The sequence below is a fragment of the Phoenix dactylifera genome, chromosome 10 (assembly GCF_009389715.1).
Source record: "Phoenix dactylifera cultivar Barhee BC4 chromosome 10, palm_55x_up_171113_PBpolish2nd_filt_p, whole genome shotgun sequence".
Lineage (NCBI taxonomy): Eukaryota > Viridiplantae > Streptophyta > Magnoliopsida > Arecales > Arecaceae > Phoenix > Phoenix dactylifera.
The window spans coordinates 7,917,486-7,942,885 of NC_052401.1; the positions used below are offsets into that span (position 1 = coordinate 7,917,486).

At 38.2% G+C, this 25,400-nt stretch overlaps 2 protein-coding genes across 4 annotated transcripts; both read right to left on the reverse strand.

The window, feature by feature from the left end:
- Positions 1–3,703: 3,703 nt before the first annotated feature.
- On the reverse strand, positions 3,704–8,107 carry LOC103713704. Of its 2 annotated transcripts, none has more exons than XM_008800713.4 (2): positions 7,898–8,107; positions 3,704–6,721 (listed from the first exon to the last, which is right to left on the reverse strand). In XM_008800713.4, the coding sequence occupies exon 2, from the start codon at positions 6,570–6,572 to the stop codon at positions 4,242–4,244; it is 2,331 nt and encodes a 776-aa protein (XP_008798935.1). In that variant the 5' UTR covers positions 6,573–6,721; positions 7,898–8,107; the 3' UTR covers positions 3,704–4,241. The 2 variants fall into 2 exon arrangements, with proteins under 2 accessions (XP_008798935.1, XP_038986885.1); XM_039130957.1 differs by lacking the exon at positions 7,898–8,107 and adding an exon at positions 7,574–7,883.
- Positions 8,108–10,474: 2,367 nt separating this feature from the next.
- On the reverse strand, positions 10,475–23,594 carry LOC103713702 (protein NUCLEAR FUSION DEFECTIVE 4-like). 2 transcript variants are annotated; one of them, XM_026807187.2, is made up of 3 exons: positions 22,896–23,594; positions 18,330–19,267; positions 10,475–11,336 (listed from the first exon to the last, which is right to left on the reverse strand). In XM_026807187.2, the coding sequence occupies exons 1-3, from the start codon at positions 23,127–23,129 to the stop codon at positions 10,826–10,828; spliced, it is 1,683 nt and encodes a 560-aa protein (XP_026662988.2). In that variant the 5' UTR covers positions 23,130–23,594; the 3' UTR covers positions 10,475–10,825. The 2 variants fall into 2 exon arrangements, with proteins under 2 accessions (XP_026662988.2, XP_008798934.3); XM_008800712.4 differs by having other exon boundaries at positions 22,838–23,594.
- Positions 23,595–25,400: the final 1,806 nt, after the last annotated feature.

Below are 25,400 nucleotides of genomic sequence, written 5' to 3' on the forward strand. Positions count from 1 at the left end.
CTTGCTTTATCACATGCAAATGGCCCAAAAAAAATGGCAGAGAACCTCTTTCAAAATCTCTGCAATCATGCAGATGACTACTAATTAGAAGATATATTTGCCTCTCCTTTGAGCATGCCTATAATTGAAGCACCCATCTTATTATATGTGGGAATTAGAAGACATCCACTAGCCTAAAAGTAACTGGTTACTCTCCACACCATCAACATAGTGGCTTATGCTTCACCTAAGAAATCACCTCCAATTTATGCCACTGAATAGAATACAATGTGAGACCTGAAGGCAATCAGCTTTGTGTGACTAATTACAAATAGATTGCCTCAAAAGACTAGTCACAAAGAAAGCCCACTCCAGACCCCCTCAATTCTAAAAAGAGTAGTCTGGCTTTGGTCTTGCAGACAGCTCTACTTTGATGTCCCCAGAATGGACCTGGTTGATTTGAATCGTTGGCCATTTTCCTGTTCTCCATTGCCTCCTTGACTTGGCATCAAGCACTTAGCTTCATCATCTCTTCGATCGAGCCTCTAGGCATACATCATACATCTTGATCTTGTGTACCATCTTTGGTCCATTTGCAACCATACAGAAAAATTCCAGGCACACATGACAAGGCTTAAAACCTTCTACCCCGAGCTAAGCACCAAGTAGTACTCATGAGCAAACCTGTTCGGATATTAAATCACCTCGGACCTGAGGTTTTGAAGGTAACAGCATGGCTGAATTCTCCAATCTTGGCCTTTGGTCTCGTCCAATTCTAATGATTCCACGCTGTAGCAAAGTGGAAACTACACTTCAATTGGCCGGCAAATGGAACTAACCCGTTATTGTTTGCATATTGGCACTCCCGATGCTTCAATGACGTAAAGTCACAAATTGGATCATAATGCCTCAACATTCAAACTGTGCAATCTGACCATCAAACAGAACTGGATAGTTTACAGTAAAACAACCACTTTTTTCCTTTTGCTCTTCCTTTTTCCTTCTTTTTATTTTGTTTAGTAACAGGAGGGAGTTCCACCCATATATACAACTACTATGGAGGAGTCTCGGAGGAGTATAACCACTGACAAAGCACTCAGGCCATGTAACACAAGCTCTTTGACATGCAGTCCAGGATCCTACTAACCTGTTTCTAAATGTGATCATCATGCCTTAAATCTGGAAGTGCTTGAATTACTAACAGATCACTAATAATAGTCATGCTGAAGCCAGTATGTTATTGGAAAGTGAAATTGCTTCACCATTTATCATCCCCGCAGTCTCTGAGAAGGGTTTTACACTGAATACTCTAAAATATAACTTGTGCTATTCCAGAAATAGAAAAGAATAAGACACAGAAAAGTTTTCTATATTCATCAGTTGCAGATCCCAAAGACAAATAAAAATCTTAACTTTTGATATGATGATCTTAATAAAAGTGATCCATAAGCAATTGGCTACCCTTAACCCTCCAGCCTTTGGTGAGTGCAGCATATCAACCCATCCATGGTCCAACCACCAAACTTTACCAGCTTGGTGAGCTCGCACTTTCCAAAGAAATCTTTTCCCAAGTTATCAGGACGACACTAAAATTACTAAAGGCACTGCATGACCCAAAAAACCTAGCTTGCAGCACTCCAAGCTTTTCAAGAACTGATGGGTAGATAGCTAAGTGGGTTTAAAGACAGGCACTCCATTCCATTTTCAGGCAGTTGCTAGCTGTCTGAAGTAACCAACGAGCAGCAAGAACTTGCCTTTATGACAATTGGGTGCATCATAATTAAATCTTTATCATGCTCCACCTCAGAATATATTCCAAACAAAGTGTTATCTTCAACTTATCATAGAACATACTATAAATGCCAGCCCCTCTGATTCAGTTCCCAGGCTGAAAGTCCAAGTTTGCAATGGTGCTGTACTAGTTACAGTTTGCCTGAACAGAATAAACTAATAGAAGGAAAAGATAAGTACGAACTACAGGACAACCATATTAACTACTCTTCCAATCAATAATCAGGGAACATGAGGGTAGATTATATAATCTGGATAGATAATTTAAGAGTAACAAGTCAGAAAACGCAGGGCCTAACAATGGATCAGTAGAGAGGTCTTTAAATTTGAGGTCTGCAAAGAAAACAATCTGTTCTCCATACGTGCCCACATTTTCAAGTCCATAAAATTAAATAATGGGTGGCACTGTAACATACAACTACAGTCAATCTTTCGAAGCTAAGCATCTGAAGCCTAAATTTTTGACAGTTGAGCATCTTAAGCCCATGTTCAAATGATCAACTACTTGTCAGTCTGCAAGCAAAAAAATATCCCAATAAGCCAATCAAGCACACACTGACAGACATGGAATGTGTTCGCAAGAATCATGTCAAAGGACCTCGCTTGCAATGGACAGTAACACGAAAGTTTCTCCAAAGACTGAACCTAAAACGAACGAGAAATGAAACTATTACAGTTCCATCTTCCAAACTGGAGCATACATGGAACCAAAATTAATTTTCTACTGAAAGTCCATGTTTAGCATGCTAAGCCTCAGCATGCCAAGCCCACTCAATAGAGAAACACAGAACAATGTGACTACCATTCTGCACAACCAAGCATAATGAGTATGTGCTTCGCAGATAGAAACACATGCACCACCCCAACCCCAGCCGAAATTGCAGAAATACCAGGAATTATGATTTGACATCCATGATAATTTCATGACATGCTCTACCACAGCCATAGTTAGGTATTACATATTTGAGCTAATTCCAGTGGCTTATGCATGTGAGAAATGGACATGGACATGGTCTCATGGATTCATGAAGCACAATGTCCAAAAGCATTGTCATATTATAATTATGTCACTCAATAAACACGCCTCTACCAACTAGTCAGTCCACTAGCAGGTGAACAAAGGACAAACATATAAGCTCCATTCAAGCATTCCTCCTGTAAGTTCAGTCCCATAGAAGAAACCCCAGAAAAGCAAGGCATAACAGTTCACTTGCATAGTCTATATAACCATAAAAAGAAAAAAGGCCAAAAACTTACTGCTAAGTGTATCTCATAGCACAAGAGAAAGAACAGCAATTATAATGGTCTTCTGCTCCGGAAGTGTAACAATCATAAGGAAAAATACAAGCAATATGCCAATTCAAGAGGAGTAGGAGAATTTAACATCGGTAACAAAGGATTCCACTTATGCAAATCAAGCGCACAATATGCAAGAACAAAATTGGTTGTTCTTTGTTGGTGGCCAGTAAAGTAATTCTTTACAAAAATAGACCTCTAATATTGTAAAAACCAACCCAAATACAACTTGCTGACCAAGTTGCTAAAATGATGTACAAATTGGATTAGATTTTCAGGAAACTCTATATATGTTGGAGTAAATACACTTGTGATGCTCTGGACAAACACAAATACTTGATATGATTGACAAAGGGAAAACTAAGAATACGTGTCAAAAGATATGAAGATTGGAACACATACAAGTGGCATAAAAAATATAACATAAACGATGCATGAAATCAGTCTTTCGAGTCTTCTGACTTGAAAATATACCAGTCAATGGTCCTGTTGACAATAACTGACAAATAATGACAATAATGATCAATATATATATCTGCATACCAAGTTATGAAACTGAATTAAAACCATAGTTGTAACTAAAAATGCCAACAGATGTAATCCTTCACATATTAGGCTCCGTGTAAGACAAAGAACATGAGCACAATAAAAGCACCACTGGGAATAGTGACTTGGTATTATCATAAAATCTGAATGAGCTTTCAGCCTTTAATCGGAATCATGAAGTTCAAACATATTAGAAAATGATGGCATATGCCTCCAAGAAATACATAAGAACAAGTAAATGAACACACAAGGTAGGGATACATCTGGAATTTTATCTGTGTTGGCAAATCGAGTAGCTGGAACGAGTACTTAAAAAGGCATTCACCTTGGGAATCATAGAAAGGTGGAAACACCATAATGAGGCTATGGCATCAAGTCCGCAAACCAATGCCTGAGAATCTCATCCAAATAATCTCCTTTTTGAGAGAAGATTGGGGTTAAGAGATGCCCAATGATGACAAGAAGTTCACCCTGGCATCTTAATCCAAGTCCTCAGCCAAAAGAGAAAAAACATGACATGATAGAAATTAGGAGCCCAATGAATGTTGGATACTGGGACAAGTCCACTATGTTTGACATTAGAAAGTCAACAAATGTACCTAAAGACTCCACAATCAACTAAATGTCTGTCATTCAGCAGTCTCCATCACCGCATCTTCCTTAACTTCTGTAATTACTTGAAGAAGTTCAAAAGGAGTAGCTGCTGGGTCTAGTTCATGGCAACCTTTTGGAGCATTATGAGCTTCTTCACCTGTAAGCAAATAAGAAGGAACCTGATGGGAAAAACGAAACATCTCTTCTCGGGGGATCCTTCTAACCTCTTTCGGGTCTAGATGTCGATGGAATACTGTTTTGAAACCAGCTACTTTCAGTAAGGGGGTGACTGACACACCTTGCTCCTCATTATAGTCATCAAGTACTTCCACCATCTCATACTTGTATATAACATCATCAGGTGTGCGCTCATTCCAGTCAGGAGACCAGTTTCTGTAAAGTGCCCAGATATCACCTTTTCTAGGAATAATTCTAATAACACCTCGAGAACCTTTCTCCCACCTAACTCTGTGAGAAAATATATTGACTGTATCACTGACTTCATATCTCCCCACCCTAAAATCTCCACATGTCTTGGAAAAACCAGCGGCAACCCAGTTTAACGGACCCAATTCACTATTGGACTTTGAATTGAGAAAACTCATGCGAATCTTAAAAGGCTTTAGTGAGATGACTTTTTGAACCAGGGCATATAGACGGGGCATACCATCTTCATTATCATAAGTCGCCCATACCTGATCACCTTCAAAAGAACTTTCTGTACGATCCCTGTCAAAATCATTGAAATCAGGATCAGGAACATCAATTGATATAGGTTTGGTAACTTTCTTATCAGAATCTACACTACGGTCATTAGGGGAATCCTTGATACCAGGAATTTGTTTTTTGCCAATTCCGGAGTGATTTAACTGGTTCTGATCGGCAGCATCCCCAACAACCGTATCTGCTACATTTTCACTGGCCTTTTGGTTTTGTTTCTGCTTTGACATGTCCTTCTCTGTCAATTTGGTTGCAGAATCCAAGTTCCATTCTTCCAACTTCTTATGGATTGCCACTTTAACCTTCTCCATCAGTATACTCCTAATGTCAACTTGCACCCTGCTTAAATTGTTCTGCCTACCAGTCACTCTGGCCTTACCAAAATCCCCGTAAACACCATTAGCCCTTTCCAGTTCAGAAGCACCAGTTTTTCCAGTCGCTGTCGCCATTTTTTCTGTTCCATCTCTGCCACGATCCACACCAGCGTCCCCACCATTATTTCTTCTTCTCTTTGCAGGTTTCCCAACCTTAGAAGTAGGTCGTTCCTGTTCATATGCATTGCCACTTGCACTAGCATTATAACTTCCAGAACCACCAAGAGTATTATTTGAGACATAATTCTTATTCCGAGGAACCTCTTCCCATCTAATTGTTGCTTGTGTTTCTTCATATTTTCTTCTTATTTTCTCAAATGTCTGATGAATCATATCTGCAGCCCGAGCAGCAGAATCTGTTGAGCTAGCAACACCAGCTGAACTAGAAAATGAACCCCATTGGAAGTTTGAATTGCTATAGGAGTCAACATTTGCTCCATACTGGAATCCTGTGTGTCCTGTTGCTGGAAAAGCAGAGTTATTCTCATGACCATAAGCATTCTTCATTGTAGAACTATGATTTGAATTCTGTTGGTGCCGCTTAGTTGAATAAGAAACAGAAGAATTAGGTGCATTAGTTGGAACACTGATCTCAACAGCCAAGAAGGCCTGATGGCATTTGGGACATAGAAGGTTGTGATTGAGGTACACTCTCAGGTACTCATACTGCATCCTGCATCGGTTGCATGAGGTCCAAAATGTATCGAGTTTTGATGGATGAGATGGAGGGGGGACAGCAGATTGAGCCACACCACTGGTACTCTTCCGAGCTCTTTTACTGGATGTTGTGTTCTGGGCAAAACTGTAGAAACCATTGGAAGAATTAGGAACAGAATGATCTCTGTTTGGTTGAGAAATTTTCTGCTGGAATCCTTTTCCATTCCTCTTCTCATCATACATAATTTTTCTACTCTTATCAGACAAAACACTCCATGCTTCAGAAATAAGCTTGAAAGCACCTTCAGCACCTATTGACTTGTTTTTATCAGGGTGAAGCTGGAGAGCTAGTTTCCTGTACTGTTTCTTCACAGTCTCTTCATCGGCTGAAGCATTCACACAGAGAATTGCATACCAATCGCTTTCTCCATTTACTTTCACTTGTGTTGCGAGATAAACATCAAAAGTTGCTATCATCTGGTTGATACCTTCAAGTGATGGAAAGAGATTTTGGGCCTTCAGGGCAAACTTCTTAGCACCCACAATGTCCTTGGCACTGAACTTCCTTTCAGCGATTTCTTTTGCCCTAAGGGCCTCATCCCTATTGCATTCCATTATCTGCCTTCTATCCTCACACAAATGGTCTTCCCGTGTATAAACTCCCCATTCAAGACAAACAACAGCACAATCTACACTTCTACTAACTGAAACAATAAATTCTTCAATGCTTGAAACCAATTGATCCTAGTAAATTCTCCCATATCCTAAACAGCAAAACAACACAAAACCCAAAAGAAAAGTTAATGCAATTACAAAGTGCAAAGTGCAAAGTGCCAAAACGAGTAAGAACATATTAAGATCAATTGTTCAGCTTCTCTAAAACAAAGTACATGCACAAAATGTAAATTGTAATGTAAAGCACGTAAAGCATGCAGAGTATCATTCAGGTTTCAAAACTTATTACAAGCACAAAATACAAAGTGTACTTGTACTGAAACAAACAGAAACACATCAAGATTAAGCATTTGACTTCTCAAATACTTACTACAAGAACAAAAATATAAGTGTAATACATACAAGAAGCAAACAAAAATATGAAGATCATTTATTAAGATTCTCAGAAACTTATTACAAGAACGACATATAAAGCAAGATGTGCACCCAACAAAGTAAAAGCTCATTGGACTCATCACTCGGCCTTTCAAAAACTTACCATAAGCACAGAATATGAAGTGCAGTGAATACAAAAACAGATTAAAAGAAAAACTTCAAAATCCATCATTTCAGCTTCTATGACTTATTGCAAACACGACATATAAAGCGCACAATGCAAATGAAAACAAGTAAAAACACATAAATATCAACCATTCAGTTCCTCTCCTCACCCATCAATCCCTAATCTAAAATCAGAAGACCAGTAATTCTCAAACCCTGATGGTGGATTGTTTTCAAATCAGAAGCTGACATATCTATCAATCAAGAAGACCAAATAAAAGAGTCAATTAAGCAACAGTGAGATCACATTTCACAAGAACATCAAAGCTTAAAAAATGATAAAAAAATGTAACTTTCCATTTCGTAAAACTAACAAACAGAGAGACCCAAATTTTTCTCACCCTTCTTAAGTCCCAAAATCCATAATTCTCCAAGGATCTCGGATCTCCAAAGCACCATGCCGTTGGAAAACCGAAACCCTACATGACAGCAAATAAATAGCACAAACAACACCGAGAAGTCCACAGAAAACTAAGATTCGATCACTTCACAAATATCACTGGTCTTGAAAAGCAATTAAAAGACGATGGCTCGGAAAATTCCGATCTATTTAGCTCAAAACCTAAAACCCCTAGATGGCCCGATCTCCGCCCAGAGACCACAGCCGGTGGTACAAAAAGATTCAGGAGATAGGGCGAACGAAATCTAAGGGAAGGAGCGATTACCCATTCGGCTAGAATCCACGTAGATGGAGGAATTTGAATCGCGACGCCGCATGAGAAGCCCTCAAACTCCAATTTTTTCCCACCAAAATGTTAAAATTGGGGGGGGAAATTGAACACCATTAGTCAAACCCCCCCTCAGACCTCAAAACAAAAATTCCCAAATACCAAATACCTATGGAGGAAAAAGAAAGAAAAATAAAGAAAAAGGTCCCAACCTGCTATTTTTTTTAAAAAAAATTTCCCTTAACCCTAACCTACCTTTATTCATGTAAGATGAAAGAAAGGGTTAACTCCTAACCCAAGGGGTGGTTTGCCATTTTGGTCATTTTGTAGCAATTTATAATTCCAACTAAGAAAGTATCAAATAAAATGCTTATTATTTGATATGAGTATTACTATAAATCTGAATGTAATATTAAATAACATTTGATCTCTGTTTATAAGTAATAGAGAAGAATCCCTAATTTTTCTTTTTGATATTTTACTAGAATACATAGGTCAACAGGACAGCACATGTGAAGGATTTCCATGCTAATAAATACCCCATGTGGGACCCACAAATAAGGGAGGCTTTGAAACTTTAGGACTTTTAGCCCTTGCAGAGTGTTGGGTTAAGTTGCATCCAAGTTAGGGTAAAGGGTTACCCTGGTGGTTAGATCAACTAGGGTGAAAGGTTAGAGGCTCCACCCTTTGAAGTTAGATTAACTTGGACATTGGGTCTAGGGGAGAGAGCACTGGAGCCACCCATTAGATTCCATAACCCCTGAGCATGGAGTTTTCTTACTTGTGGGCCCACCCATTTGCTTGCTTTTAGGGCCCTCTACATCATTTTTCATACTTTAATAATAATCTTTAAAAAAATTATTGTTCTTATTATTCTTACCAGGGTATTGTTTCCCTTCACTAGACTACACATAATTCATATATATATATATATATATATATATATATATATATATATATATATATATGCTAGTATGTGTTGGTGAAGGAAAACTTCCTTATTCAGTGTCAAATATTTTTGAGTTTGTATGATAATACCAAATTACTTGTACTTTCTTGTGAGGCTGACTATATTTAATTACCATTCCTTTGTTACATTAATTCTTCTGTATAATATAGAGGGAATAAAACAGAGCTTTTTTGAACATAGATAGAATCCCCCACTGAACCATCAATATCTCTAAGTTGACAAAATTCAAGAAACTTGCTCATATAATGCATTCAGAAGTGCTATCTTAATTGGATTTAAAGTCAGGATACAAGACACTAGTTGCATGCTTGGAGTCAGCATGGTTAGGAAGAACTGATAGTACTGCTTGGTAACCATACAGCTTCAGTTTGAAGCATTGCTTTTAATAACTGATTTTGATTTCACAATGTGAGAAGACTCCAAGAAATAGATCAGCAGCTAGGCTTACTGTAGTGGCTGACTTGCCAACAATTCTGTGTCATTTCAACAGTGGATAAACTAGCTAGTTGTTGAACAAAAGCCCTTTTGTACTATCTCAAAAAAATAGAAGTCTCTTTGTCCATGAATTTTTTCTTGCATCAAGGAATGATCTTTTCATCTTTTATTTCAGAATTGAAGCTTAGCTGAACCTAGATGTTCATGAGAAGTTACCACTGAATTATCCATCCAGAATGTGTGAGCTGAAAACCTATGAAATCTCGTCGGTAAGGGATGGTCTCCATTGCAAGTCCATACACAACTATCATACTTCCATTTTGCTCCTGGTGTCAAAGTGCCACACACAAACTAACTTGTTTTGAGACATCCAAGTTTATGGCCTCAGATGCAGTGTTAAACCTGTCAAGTATATATGGTATTGGAATTGGCACAGAATAGATCAAAACCATTTAGGCTGGAGAAGAAAACTAAGAACATAATAGGAGCCTACTAAGTACCTGCAATGCAATTATGTATTCCAAGAATGCAAAGGAAATTTAAGAAAAACTATAGTTACAAGATAAGACTCTGTAAGTTGGCTGCAAGCTTAGTTCTCCTTGTAGAAGCAGTCAAACATAAAAAGGAAAATAATGTACATTAAAGAAAACCATCTTAATTAATCCATAGAGAAGAAGTGCATCTTAATTTGTCCATGGAGAAGAAGTGCTGCTGCTAGACTATTAATCCTCTCCAAAACCAGCATAGAGAAATTTGCCTATTGTAGTACAAAAAGAAAGAGGGAAATGGGCAAAAGAACAGAGGAAAACTGTCAATAAAAGAAAAGACTTTGAACAAAATGCAACCAGATTACTTATCAAAACTAGAGTCCTGCACATGATTACTCGTCAAAACTAGAGTCCTGAATGTGCAATGCACAAGATCTTTCTTTTTCCAACCGGCAGAGCCCGGGCATGGAACTATGGTTTGTTTTAATCTCTCTTGTTCTGTATGGTAGTGCCTGGAAAAATTAATATGTTGGAAGTGCAGAGAGATGGGGACTTTGATGTTTTAATTGTGATGGTGCCTTGCTTCAAGATTTGGGGCCAGCCCCATGAGGCTAGCCTCAAAACCTTTTTCCATTACATATTAGCAGATGCCAATTTTGAAGCCAACCAAATTCCATGTCATAAAACAATGGATACTAATGACACTACAAATTACAATACATAATAAACAAAAAAAAAAACAAAGCTCCGGAAGATAATATACAATGATAGCATGACATCTCATGCCTGCACAAATAAAATGACAATTTTACAGAACAAACAAAAAACATTATGTAGGCTTCATTAATCTCCATTTTCCAGCAAATTCTGCTGCCTGAGAGCTATAGATGATAAGGGAGAAACTGGCTCTGACATTGCAATGTGGATGCAACACCAATCAGGATTCTGAATCGGATAATTTGACGCTTGATGGTACTGAGAAGAAAAAAAAGGCATCTTAAGTACAGACTATATTCTTCCTGAAAGAAAACTTCATGTGCGAGTACGTCCATATAGATTGGCATAGACAATCTTGGTCCTATAAACAAGAATTAGGCTCAAGATAACTGCAATGACGCACAATCCTGACATAATTAAGGAGCTGAAAAAAAAGCAAATGGCCCCCTTGCATTTTAGCGGCTCCTCCACCTGGAAACTTGCATCATGATGTAAACTCTGAAGCAAAGATGTTGAACTATTATGCATGTGTGCTTGCTTTTCTGCTTCGTAGTCATATATACCACTAGCAATTAGACCTGAGAAGATCAGTGAACCTGCAGGATTGGCCACAGTGAGAAAATTGTACAAGGCTCCAAAGTTTTTCAAGCCAAATAGCTCAGAGGCAGCAGCTGGCACAATGGCCCAATGAGCTCCATATCCAAGTCCAATCAGCAATGTTCCAATGTACATTGTTCCAGGCCAGGCCATGGCAAATAAGAAGTGTCCAATAGCCATCAGAATCTGAGCCATCGCCATAGCTACTGGCCTTGGATAAGCATGGTCCCTGATCGGGGAGAGTAGTGTGTTATTAGAGATAACAGACATCAAGGAATTCTAATCAATTAATAATCAATGTTGTTAGTTCAATACGAGGATATGAGGATAGATCACCCAGTGACCAGAAAGATGACTTGATAGATCTAGCAAGTGATGGATTTCAATAAGAGTTTTATTAGTAATATTGCCAGAGAGGTGTTTCAGAAGATGCATAAATGCAAAATGTTGCAATCAATGAAAGATATGACATATATTGACAGACAGTAGTTATAATATTCATATTTACATACAAATTAGACCCAAAATCTTATTAGGTCAAGTAATTTTATGTTCAACATATCATACATTTCAGCCAACCAGAATTAGATCAGCTGGTTGACAATCCTCTCCACTCAGGAGAGCTCCAAGATTCGAACCCTAGTTGTCGCGTCCCCACCAAATTTCTCCCCAAAAAAAAGAATCTGTCATACATTTCTTCAATTTGTTCCTTGTTCTGATCTTAAAGACATGGCTGCACAAGGCAACTTGCGAAACAAAAGTAAGAAACATGTGATAAAATTAAAATCAATATGCAGGATTTTTTTTTATTAAAAAGAAGCAAGAAATACATGCGAAACGCATGAGCAACTGGAAATTATATTTTTAGTGGTTTTTCTGTTGGCTTATACCATTAACCACAACATGTATCATCTTCCCTGAAGATGTAGACATTTTTACATAACCAACTTTTTTAAACTTAATGAAATCTAATTTTCAAACTAGCTTCCAGGTTATACATGCTTTGGTGGGAAAAACAACTAGAACTTGTTATTCAATCATACGTCACAAGTATTGCAAATCAAAGAGGGATGCTAAATCCGTAAGGTAGATACAACTAGAAACTAGCACCAACCTTGCCACATTGTGTTAAAGCATGTCTTTAATGCCACATAAATGAAATTCTTGCATACAAATGAAATTCTAGCATTACTTTGAATGCTCACAGTTAAACACAAGCAATATTGTACCATATACTTTTTTCACATTAACCAAACAAAAAAAAAGGAAAAATTTAATCACTTCATTTTAATATTCCACCAGATGCGTGTGCAAGACAATAGCCTTAACATAAAACTTTCAATGTTGCTCTTTCAAAATGCTATCAATTTATACCTTCATTATGTGGTTTATAAGCTTAATTCCATGATGGTTGTTAAAATTTTACACAGTCCTCTTTTTTCTTGTAATCAAGTTTCTCAACTTCTCCAGCAATTTGGAATTTACTAACTTAAAAACTCACTGAATATGTCTGTCATATATAACAAACCTATCTCTCCTTTTCTTCATAATACCATAATCTGTATGCCTCACTGTTCCATTTTCTTATAAAAGCCTTATTATCTTTACTGTTCTTTGTGATTTTCCTAAATATGTGCTCCTTTAGGAAGTGCTCTTTTAGTAATGTTCAGGAATACCCTTCCATCTTCCTTAATGGCTTAATTTCACCACATTCCTCTAACAGTTTATTACCTCTATTGTAAATCCAGCCAATATGATTTCTATTTCAAGGTTTCCTCACCCTCATCTTAGCTATGTCCTTAATACCTTTCAAAGAACCATATCATATATATCAATAAAAGTCAGCACACTTCTTATTAGCTAAATCACATTCTTTATTGCAAATTAATAAACTTCTTTCTACCTCTATTAGCCTATGAACCTGTTTTCTGAAAAGCATAAACTAGTGGTTGACAGGGATGCTGCCGTGCCAGATCCATTAGGTCTATCAGTAGGATTAGGTCCATCAGAAGACAGGGTTCGATCTTAGTGAAAGGACTGAAAATTTCTAATAAGGTGAGAACATGTATAGAAAGAAAGCAATAAGGGCAATAATAACTCACAGGCAGAGAAACCGACCAATAAAAGATTGATTACATGAAAATACAATAACTAGGTAAAAGATAGATATTCTCCGGGATAGAACAATCGTCACATCGGAGAACTGGATAAACCAGTAAGGATCAAGGATACAGAATCCTCTCGACACTCAGTTGATCTCTTCCAACGCGGAATGAGACCTCATGTTGGAGAACTTTGGACCAAGGTCAGTGATGCAGGATCCTTTCGATGCGCGCCATGGTACACAAGAGAGGCATAGAAGCCTCATTCATTTTAGTGTTGTCATCAATAGCCCATGAGTTTGTGCAGAGGGTAAGAGATAGGGAACGAAGCTTTTTTCATCTTCTTATATTGCAGATTGGTACTTATTTTCAACAATAAGTACCCTTTTTGTTTGGTTTCTTCTCTTGGTAACTCCCTCCTTGGTGGTTGCTAGCGGTTCTTTGCATGACTAACTTCTCCTTGTCCAAATAACTTTCTTTAGAAAGTTAATTCCAGAAAAACTAGCATGTAGCCTCTTGTATCAATGACAAGTGGCCGAACATAGCCCTTCCAAGTGTCATGCATAAATTAACTATCAAATCTTGATCGATCTAATGTTTTTGACCATTTTCTATAGTTGGTCAATGACCAATTAAGTTTTGAGTGTAAACATTTCTCCTCGTGGCTAATGAAAATGATATTTTTATTGAGTCAAATATGCATAAGCTGATATATGATTGATTAAATATAATATATCATAAGTCAAGCATGGTAATAAGCCACTACTGAAGATCAATCAATTATCTCTATATCTATCGACCATGGTGTTGGTCAACAAGAAAACAATATATTTTGCTGAGTGAACAAAGAAAAAGCTTTATGGTTACCAACCACATACCTTTAATAAATGCGCTCCTAATAACCATGTAAGATGATGAATAATAGAAAAAATAGTGATGGTACATGATCGATCATCATGATCCATGCTATTATTATTGGTCAACAGGAAGAAATGTTTTGGCTGACTAGTATTCCATGGTCAATTGACGATTTTTGGTTGATTAGCCTTCTTTGGCTTTGTTTGATCAATCTCTCTTGATCAATTGGCTTTTCTAGGCCTTGGTTGATCAGCCATTATTGATTGATTGTCCTTTCTAGGTCTTGATCAATTAGTCTTTAGTGGTCCATTTGCCTTTCTAGGCCTTGGTTGATTAGCCTTTCGAGGCCTTGATCATCCATTATTAGTCAAATGGCCTTTCCAGGACTTGATCAATCAATTGTTATTGGTTTTTTTTTTTCACTTTTGCATTTGGTTGATTGGTTCTTTCAATTAAATTCAACCAATACTCCTGAATTATTTTTGCTGCTTGAGGATTAACTTTTTCTAGGTGTTGTTCAAGATCTTTAGATAATTTTTGATCTTGCAATAAATTTGTTCACTCCTATATGGTTGAGTTTTGATTAAACTAGCAATATCATTTAAATAACTATAATCCCCATTTTTCAGGATTGGAGGACACATATCCATAGAATCAATTTTTTGGTAATTCAATCTTTACCCTCCGTGTTTACGATTAGTGAACATATAATCATATGTTCAATCTTTAGGTGAATTGACCATATGATCTGAATGAATATGTCTCCTAGTCCCATGTTTAGAATTAGACATAAAGTCTTATGGTCAATCTTTAGGTGAACGAACTCTGAATGAATATGCCCCCAAATTTAAGATTAGAGGATATATTCATACGATCAATATTTATATGAATCAATCTTATATTTTGAATATTTATCCCAAGGAGTTTTTACATATAGGGCATATTTTGGTAACGACCATTGATTTGGCCATTTCAAGCAATCAACCATTTCCATTTTTCCAATTCACGTGAGACCAATCAATAAGTGAATAACCTTATGTCAGACTAACAATAGATTTCTGTAGCTTGAGATAATCTAGCCAAAATACATTGTATCTTATTTGAAGTTGCTTAAATCTTCTAATGGCTAAATTCTAATATTTTTTACTAGATAATTATACACGGTATCATTCTCACTAAATGCCAAATCACTTCTTGAAGAGCAGCAGTAGTTAATATTATAAATTAATCATGAAAGAGAATCTTGCTACGTGATACATTAGCCATTTCATGGCCTTCAAATTTAGCATTATGTGTTCTCCATTGGGCAAATCAGTGGCCTTGTTGAGAAGTTTTGGCCACTTCTGGTTAGAGCTTCAACATTCTCATATGATCATTCCCTTAGAATGTTTCACCTTGGCTAATTGCCTTTGTTCTTCTTTGACATTCTATCCTATTATATCCCACTGGGAATACCAAAAAATATTTCCCGACATCAACTAGGGGTCAATGGAGATGCCGGTGTGCTAGATCAATTAGATTGACTGGTAGAATTAGATTGATAAGGAGATAGGGTTCAATATGCTTTAGTAAAAGGATTTCAGATTTCTAATAAGAAGAGAATATTGCAAAGAAAGAAAACAAGTAAGGAATAACTACAGGTAAATAAACTAAACAATAAGAGATTAATTACATGAAAGAAAAGTAACTGAGTACAAGATAGATTCTCTAGGGTGGAATGGCTTTTGTGTAGGAGAACTTAGTTGTTGATAAGAGCCAAGGATGCAGAAACCTCTTAATGCTCAATCTTCTACAAGGTGGAACAAGACTTCACATTTGAGTACTTTGGACTAAGGTTAGGGATGCAAAATCCTCTCGACGCTCATCGTGGTACATACGAAAGGCATAAAAGCCTTATCTATATTGAGATAGTCAAATGTCCATATGTAGAGTGAGATAGCGAATGAAGCCTTCTTCCTCTTCTTATGTTGTAGATTGGTGGTTATTTTCAACAGTAACTATCCTCTTTTGTATGGTTTCTTGTCTTAACTTTATGAGAGCCCATGCAAGCATGCGTTTAGACCCATATTGGCCTATTCACTAATTAAATCTCCAAATCTTGGATATTTATATAGGACCAAGGAACACAACGTTGGCAGAACCAGTGCCAGGCACTGTACCGGTTGTCTAGCGGGATGAATCGGTACGGGCCCACGCCGTACCGTGCCGTGCTAGGCCCGTACTGACACAGTAGAGGAAATAGGGAAGAGGGAGAGCGAGAGAGAAAGAGAGAGAGAGAGAGCGGACGAGGGAGGGAGAGAGAGAGGAAGGAAGAGAGATGCCGACCGGGGCTGGCTGGCGAAGGCCGGGAAGCCTCTGCACGAGGAGGCGGAGGCTGGGGAGACACGGAGGTTGGGCTCCACCCCCGGTCTCCTGTTTCGTTCGAAACAAGAGCCCGAAGGGGGGCCTTTTTATTTTTGCATTTTTTTAAGTTTGCCGACTTTAACTTAAAAAATGCAAAAATAAAAGGGGTCCCCTCTGGGCCCCTGTTTCGAACGAAACAGGGGATCAGAGGCAGAGCCCCGCCTCCGCATCTCCTCGGCCTCCGCCTCCTCCGCGCGGAGGCTCCCCAGCTAGCCTCCCTTCCTTCCTTCCCTCTTCCTCCCTTCCCCGCTCTCTCTCTCTTTTCCTCCTTTTTTTCTCCTTCTCTCCCTCCGGTGACGGCATCTCAATTTCAATGCCGAAATCATCCTGGTCCGCTACCGGTATAGCCCGGGACACCCCGAAACAGGCGATTTGGGACAGTTCCGCAGACCTTGAAGGAACACATATAACATCTTAGTTAGGATGATCTTAGGTTGTCAAAATGGTATCAGAGTGGATTAGGCACATAGCTTATATAGATTAGGGGACACTACAACATGGGCTCTTTCGAGACTGACTATAGGTCGATCGTGGTGTTTATAACTAAACTTGATCGATGTGTGATTAAATTTATACCTTTAGCGCGACGAGGATGCTAGGGCTTAAATAGGAGTATGTGAGAGCCCATGCTAGCATATATTTAATCTCACATTGGTTTTGCATTGGGAAGGTCTTGGGCACTTATACAAGGCTAAGGAACCTAAGCAGTACCTTGTGTCTAGCTCTTTTCAATGAGGCCCCAGGTCATTACAAACTGCCTCCTTAATGGTTGCCTGTGATTCCTTGCATGACTAATTTCTCCTCGTCGAAATAATTTCCTTCAAGAAGTTAATTCCAGCATAAGACTACCAATAGTGGCCTCTTGTATGAGTGACAAGTGGACAAACATAGCCTTTCCAATATCATGCATAAATTAACCAGACTTTATTGATTTAATATTTTTGACCATTTTCTATAGTTGGTCGATGGCCAATTAATTTTTGGGTGTAAATAGAACCATAGCATTCCATCATTAATTCTCCTGATACATGTATTGCCTTAGAATCTCCTATGACTTCTCTAGATCTTTCTCCTTCTCTTTTCAATGAAATGCCACCCTCTCATACCATAAAAGCTACAGGGCTTTTCCTAAAAATCATAGCAATTCTTAAGTTCCATTTTATCTTCTTCAACAGCTTATCTCTAAATGATGTCACCTGTTTCTCCTCATACTCCACCAATGTAATCATATGTATCTGTCTCATCCATATGCTACATGCTCCTAGGGTACCACATTATCTAGTTTTCGAAAACAACATGACATTTGTAATAAGCAAGTTTTATTTTGTATAAATTTGTTATCCTTTCATTTAATAGTCACTCTTTGATATTTAACAAATTAAGCTTTTTTCTAGCATGCTTTATAGTCTTTATAATGTCCTTATTTCTCCTCTATATTCCTAAAGTTGAAATTGCTAAAACATGAGCCATTACAATCTCAAGTATTGCATGTCACATCCCATCGACATCTCCAAATTGCCATCTCCCCTCTTTCTCACTTCTATTTTCTACTTGATCTCGGAATAAGTCTGAACCTACCATTATTGACATAATCAATTGTTACATGTATCCGGAAGGTCCATGATATCCAAGAAAGTTGCATTTAAATTAAAAAAAAGGGAACAAGAAAAGAAACACTGAAACATTAAAGCTTTTCTTAAAATATTAACAGTTCTGCTAACTATCAACAGCAATGATCGATCTGGATATTTTCATGCACAGACAAAAAATTTTTGATGCATGTATGCTATAAGGTGCTAAAGCAATTTATTTCTTTTATGAGTTGGAAGATATGGAAGAAAGTGAAATAATAGTCGTACCTCACAATGATCTCAGAAAAATAGCCACCACCTACACGGCCAAGAAAGTTCCAAATACTGATCATGGATACAAAAATATGAGTATCATCATAACCCAACGACTCACTCATCTGGCCCAGATTATCAATGACTGTCAAACCAGATCCTGACCCCAACAAAAGAGAGAGAAAGATAAGCCACAAGTCTGCCTTTATCAATGCCTGTGTCAAGGTAAAGTCTTCTCCCCTACGTGGACCTCTCCTCTTCTTGACCCTCACAGCTCCTTCCGCTGCCGCTTGAAATAGTCTAGCTTGCAACTGGGCTATCCTCTTCTGCCTCTCCAATGCAGGTAGTAAGTCGACTTCTTTTGGCTTTTCCTCTTCTACCTCACTTAGAATAACCTCATTTTGTTCCTCAGATTGACCTGACTTACTTGTCTCTCCTTTCAAAGGCTCAGGCAAGAGAACTTCTTGAGCAGGAGAAATAACATCAAAATGGAAAGTCAAGAGCAATGGAATGACAATGGGAGATATTAGGAGAAAGAGTAGCAATACTGTGAATAAAATAATCACAATATGACTCAAGTTAACTAAATCTTCTAGAAGCATGACAACCATTAGATAAGCAGCAAGAAGCAAGCATACGCTATAAATGAACATAAAACTAGATTTATCTGAAGGCCGCACTTGTCTGTGGCCTCCAACAGGTCTAACAATGAACATCAAGGCAGTAACTACCACAGATGGTCCCACTGCAACCATAAAGATGAGAGCACTGTGATCAGATGTGTGTATCATTGTAAATATCTGACTCAAAATTGCACCGCTCAGACCAGCAAATCCCTTTAGTATTCCCACTATGGGGCCCCTACTCTTGGGAAAATTTTGTACACATGAAACCAGTGCAGCTGTGTTGAAGTAGGTCTCTCCATTATTTCCCAGAAAAATAAGAATGCACATCTGCACCACAGATAAAAGCAGAGCTAAAAATGAATACTTTTGGAATCATATAATCTGAAAGTGGGGTAGCATCCTAATGTATCGTTTTAAAAATTTAACCATACATATTACTGATGGAAAATATGTTGTCAGTCATTAGCTGAACAGAAGGATTAGCAAACAAAAAGGAGGACAGGATTTACTAAAGTTCAAAGTAAATATCTTCATAAAACACTGTTGGAACTCCTATATTGCACCCTAGAACTAGTGACTTGATAATAATTAGTGTAGAAATGGAACAGTCAGAATAAGGATGACTAAAAAGTCACAAATAATGCATGTAGCTAGATATTTAGTGCAAAATATTATAAAGCTTCAAAAACTTTTCATTGTAACATAAGCATCATGGTCCATGGAGATGAACTACAAAAGGTACTGTTCTTGTTTGGAAGTAAACGGTCATGATTGACCAGCAATTTTAAGTGTTTTCTTGCCCATTACCAAAACAAATCAGGATAAACTATGAATTCCATGATTAAAATATCACATGATTTACAACATGCTTGCATGATGTACAAAATGATATACTCAGCAACTAAAAGACTTTTGATGCCGACTGGATGTTAATAGCTGGCAGTATAAAAGTGAGTGTCATATTACTAGACTAATTTATTATTTAACAAGGAGCAAACTTTTGTTAGAAGAGTAGCACTGAAAACAAGTCCAAGCTTGACTAGAGAATCAAAATTTCGACGGAAAGCTAAATTGTAACAGCAATTTCATTTGATTCTCATCTAAGAGAATTACAGGGATGCGCAAAATGCAAGCCTGCAAGCAAAATGACGCATGTAAAAGATATCAAAGTAAACTCTGATCACCAAATATACGAGCAAAAATAACAGCAATGCAATCTAAATTATAAGTTAAAAAATTAGAACAGGAAACTTAGTTTCAATCACTATATACCAGTTACTTGTACCTAAATAACAACTACAAAGTATAAAACTAAATATAGATCAACCAACTTTCTAGGAAAAAATATTCTGCTAATCTCCAAAGGCATGTGATATATGTAAGGGAAGAATAGCTACCTCTAACTCTTTTAAACCCCCTCCACCCACCCCCCACCGCCCCACCACCCAAAAAAAAAGAGAAAGAAGCTTGTCAGGGATAAGATTCTTGATCTTGATGATATAATGAAGACATAAATAGCAGAATTTCAACACTAATCTGCTAGAAAAATATATTTATTAAACCAAGTGCGATTAAAAACAATATTTTGAAAGTGCACATCATTTTCTAAACCATTACTAAATTGTCTTAATGATTTACACATTTGAAATGATTTTTAGTTTCTTGCATAAGAAGGCAAAATGACCAATTCTACTTTCTAATTCACATGAACCTTTTACAAACATAACTGTCATGCATCATCAAAGACAGTAGCTCGATAGGTAATGTGCCGATAGTACAATCACCTCCATAGAAATCAATTTGAATGATGGATACTTTCTTGTTTAGAGAAAACCAGAAAAAGATAATTGCATATAATACAATCACCTCCACAGAAATCAGATTGAATGATGGATCGTTTTTTGTTCAGAGAAAACCAGAAAAAATTTACTGCATATATATATATATGTGAATACAACTTGCATAATGTAGGAACATTCTAAGAAACCTGATGACTATAAAGGTAACAGAGTAAGCTATGTGCACTTAAGCTATGTGCAGCCGACATGGGCACTGAACATCAAGAATTTAGAAAGAAATGAAATGAAATTTCCCCCTGCTTTTTTACAGATAAGTTAGCAATTAACTTTCTCTATGCATTAAAGACATAACAACCATATCTGAAAGGAACATGGGGCTGCCAGGGTGTCAAACCATTGAGGCCAATGTCACATTTTATCACACATGCAGTTCATGATACTTAAAACTACTGACTGTTTTCTAATACCCAAACAAGAAAACTCCCAATGAAAGAGGAAAGAAGACAAACTCCATAAATCAAATTTGGAGAATGATTCACCTATGACAAAAATATATATCACCGATTTTATAAATAAAGGACATAAAATTGGCAACTATAAGCTAATAATTACTGGTCATATAACAATGAGATCAATATTATAGGTAATCCAAATGAACTCAAAAAATATTTATAAAAAAAAGAAGGGAATGAAAAAAGTGTAATAGACAACCAGTCACCAAACCACATTAAAACAATCGCTACCATAAGAAATCCTATTACCATGTGCTCTTCAATGGTTTTTCAGAATGTTAGACTAAAACCTAATTAAAGTTGCATCTTATTTTAGTGTCTCCTGCAATATCCCATCTCATCTTCATTTAGTGTCTGCATATACTCATATACCTCTTGACTCCAAGCACTAAGTCCACATAAGATAACAACTTATTGCTGACATATAACGCCTTGAGCCTTTCACTAAGCCTCACTTTCATGCAAGGATTCAAACTTAGCCTTTCACTCAAATCACTATCAAACTCAAAATCTACCAGAAAAATCAGTTTCCATCTGCAAATAATTTATAATATTTTTAAAAAATTACAAAAAAAAATGAATATGATCTTTGGGAAATATATTGACTACAATTTTGGACAAAGGCCTCATTCTTAGTTATTATATTCCTCAGAGCCACCAGATTACTGATGTGCTTGTGCATTTAATCCATGAACACAAGTCCACTCACTGCCCAGAACAGCTAATTGAGCATCCCAAAGCTGGATAAATTCCTGAAGCACATCAATAAGCAACACAGTGCAATCCCTACCAACGCTTTCAGGGAAAAAGAGAACTTAGAAAAAGTGAATCCTTAAAATTTCGCCAGACAAAGTCCAGTTAACCCATACATGTAAGTACGGGAAAAAATACAGTAATAATCGTAACATTTAATGAACCAATAATGAAAAGATTCAGGTAAAATCCAACAAACGCACACGGTTTGACTGAGAAGATAAGAAGGCCATTTAGAATAGAGACAACAAGCTACAGTGCAACCAAAAGAAAAGATTTTGTTTTTTGTTTTTCTTTTAAGCCAGGGAGACAGAGAACTAAAAAACAATGAGTCCTAAATATTTCGCCAGACAAAAACCAGTTCCTCCAAATGCACAAGAATTGGGGGGAAACTTTGTTTTAACAAGAATGAACCAATAATTAAAGGATTCAAGTAAGTTCAACAAACATAAAAAGCCATTTAGAATTTTAAAAAAAATGCAGTAGTGCGACCAAACAAAGAAATAAGGAAAAGTCAATCATAGAACTCCCATATTATTCAATGACCAGAAAAGCAAGCTTGGCATCTAATATAACAATTAGAAGCATCCAATTTAACCAGAGAAATTCCCTACTGATCTCAATTATCAAAGTAATAGAAAAGAGCAAAGAAGGTATGTTTTCAGACAACAAAATCAATATCACAGTTCACAAAACAACAAAACCAATGAACATCTTCGACAAATTTCTGCTTCGCTTGAGAAAAAGAACATGACAGACCACGAACATCAGCGGAAAAAATCGCCCAAGAAACAATCAAACCTATGAATTTAAACTCATCCACTTTGACTCACCGCCCACAGAGGTAAAGCCGGCGCTCTCCCCGTGACGATAAGCCAAACCCACCCATACCCGATAAAATTCTGCAGCGCTCCGATGAGCAGCGCCGCCCAGAGAGGCAGGATCTCGCAAAGGCTGCCGGCGAGGAATCCGACACTGTCGCCGAGGTCCTTGGCGACGCCGATGCTGGCGGTCTGGCGCTGGTTGTAGCCAAGAGAGCTCTTGATCACCGGCGACAGGCTCCCGAAGAGGTATCCAATTCCCGCGACTGATTGCACCCACATTGCAGCCACAAAAACCAGCCATCTGTTGTTCAGGACGGATCCAAATCTTCCTTGAAGCCTCCCCATTTCTTCTCAGATTGAGAGGTCCAAAAATTGTGACAAAGATTGGATCTTTCCCCTCCTGGAGTCAATTTTAGATGGTAATCAATAGGAAAAACACAGCAAAATTGAATCTTTTACCCTTTTTACTCCAACAAAATCCTTTTCTTTTCATCTAAAATACTCCAAAGCTACAAAGGAATTAAGAGAGATGGATTAAAGAGGTTTTTCTGAACATATGAGACGGGTTCATGGGAAATTCTTCCCAGAACTCACGAATACTGCACGGATTAATGAGCAAAATCCGAGGTTTTTGGTCTCTGGGAGATGGATTTGGGATCGGGCAATCTCATGGGGATTTCTTTTATGATTTAATACCGAAATATGGATTGAAATTTGGGAGGAGAACGAGAGAATTAAGAGGGAACCAGGGAGGGATCGCCTGGAACTGGAAGGTATCGAGAGGAATTTGAAGGGGTAGTTCTAAATACACCCCCCCTATTGCTCAGGACACCCCCCAAAAATTAAAAAAAAAATACCCAAACTAACCTTTAGTGTAATTACCATATTGCCCTTGAAATTTTCTCAGTACACCCCCTTCCTCCTCCTCCGTTTCGTGCTCCGTTCGGCACTGGATCGCCGAACAAAATGCTTCTGTTCGGCTGAACGGTGCTGAACAGAAGGCTTCTGTTCGGCGATCCAGTGCCGAACAGAAGGCTTCTGTTCGGCAACCCTCAACCGAACAGAATCCTTCTGTTCGGCGGAGGGGAGGGGAGGAGGGGTAGGAGGGTGGGGAGGAGGCGGCGGAGGGGGGAGGGGTAGGAGGGGTAGTTGGAGGAGGGGGAGGTGGAGGAGGAGGAGGAGGAGGGGGAGGTGGAGGAGAAGGGGGAGGAGGGGTAGGAGGAGGAGGAGGAATGGGAGCAGGGAGGAATAGGGGGTGGAGGAGGAGGCAAAGAAGGGGGAGAAGGCGGAGGGGGATGCAGAGTAAGAGGGGATGGGGATGGGGGACGGAGGTAGAGGGGTGGAGGAGTAGGAGGAGGGAGGAGGGAGGAGGAGGAGGAGGGTGAATAGGCGGAGGAGGAGGGGAGAGGGATGAGGGGGAGGCAGAGGTGGGCGGGAAGAGGGGGAGGGGGAGGAGGAGGATGAGGAGGGGGGAGGAGGAGGAGGCAGAGGCGGGGGGTGGGGAGGTGGGGGGTGGGGAGGGTGGGGGTAATTTAGGAATTTTTAATTTTTTAGGGGTGTCCTTAGCAAATGGGGGGGTGTAGAGAGTATTTAATTTTTTTTTAATTTTTGGGGGGTGTCCTGAGCAATAGGGGGGGTGTATTTAGAACTACCCAATTTGAAAGTTTACAAGGAGCCCGGGGGTTATGAAAAGAAACTCCTTTTTTGTCATTATTTCGTAAATGCCACTAAGACGCGACAACATTTTCCGTAACGGTGACGTGTGATCGGGACGTGGGTTTCGCCAGGGCGGCTTGTGGCGGCGACGCGCGTCAATTCATCGACAATCTTTGGCGGAGCTCCTGGGGTGGGGATAAGCATACGAGGTCATTGAGGTGGGGTCTATGATCTCTTGTTCCCAAAAAACCATGTTTTTGTTTTAAGAAGACAAACATGTTAGATTGACTAAATCCGGTTGATCAACTTTGTTAGAATATTCAGATGAATAAAGTTTTTTTTTTGGTAAATCAATATATTACATAAATTTCGTATAAATACATCAACAAAAATTTGCGTGTACAACATTCAAAAACTGGGAAGGACTCGAGAACTAGAGAGGACAAAATAGTTTTTGTATGGTTGGCTACATAAGCTGCAATCTAATCAACTGTATTGTTTCCTATAAATATGTGTCATTTTAAAGGAGTAAAGAATATCGATACATGAGAGTCGGCCTCATAAAGTTTTAAAGGAGTAAAGAATATCGATACATGAGAGTCGGCCTCATAAAGCAAATGGATGATAGTTATGTTTTTAAAATTATATTTTTTTCAATTGTTCAGAGAAAAACTAGGACATATGCATCAAAGGTGGCTAGAAGCTTCAAGGGTGAGAGGTGAGACATAAGCATTTGATGCTATAGCAAGAATTTTGTTCTCTTTTTTTTTTTTTTTTGGTGGGGGGGGGGGGCTTAAGAGGGAGGAAAGCTTTGTTTTATTTCTCTCTCTCTCTCTCTCTCTCTTAGGGACGGTCTTTCTTGGACCTGTATCATACCACTTGTATAATTTCATTTTCAAAGTAAAAAGGTGATGAT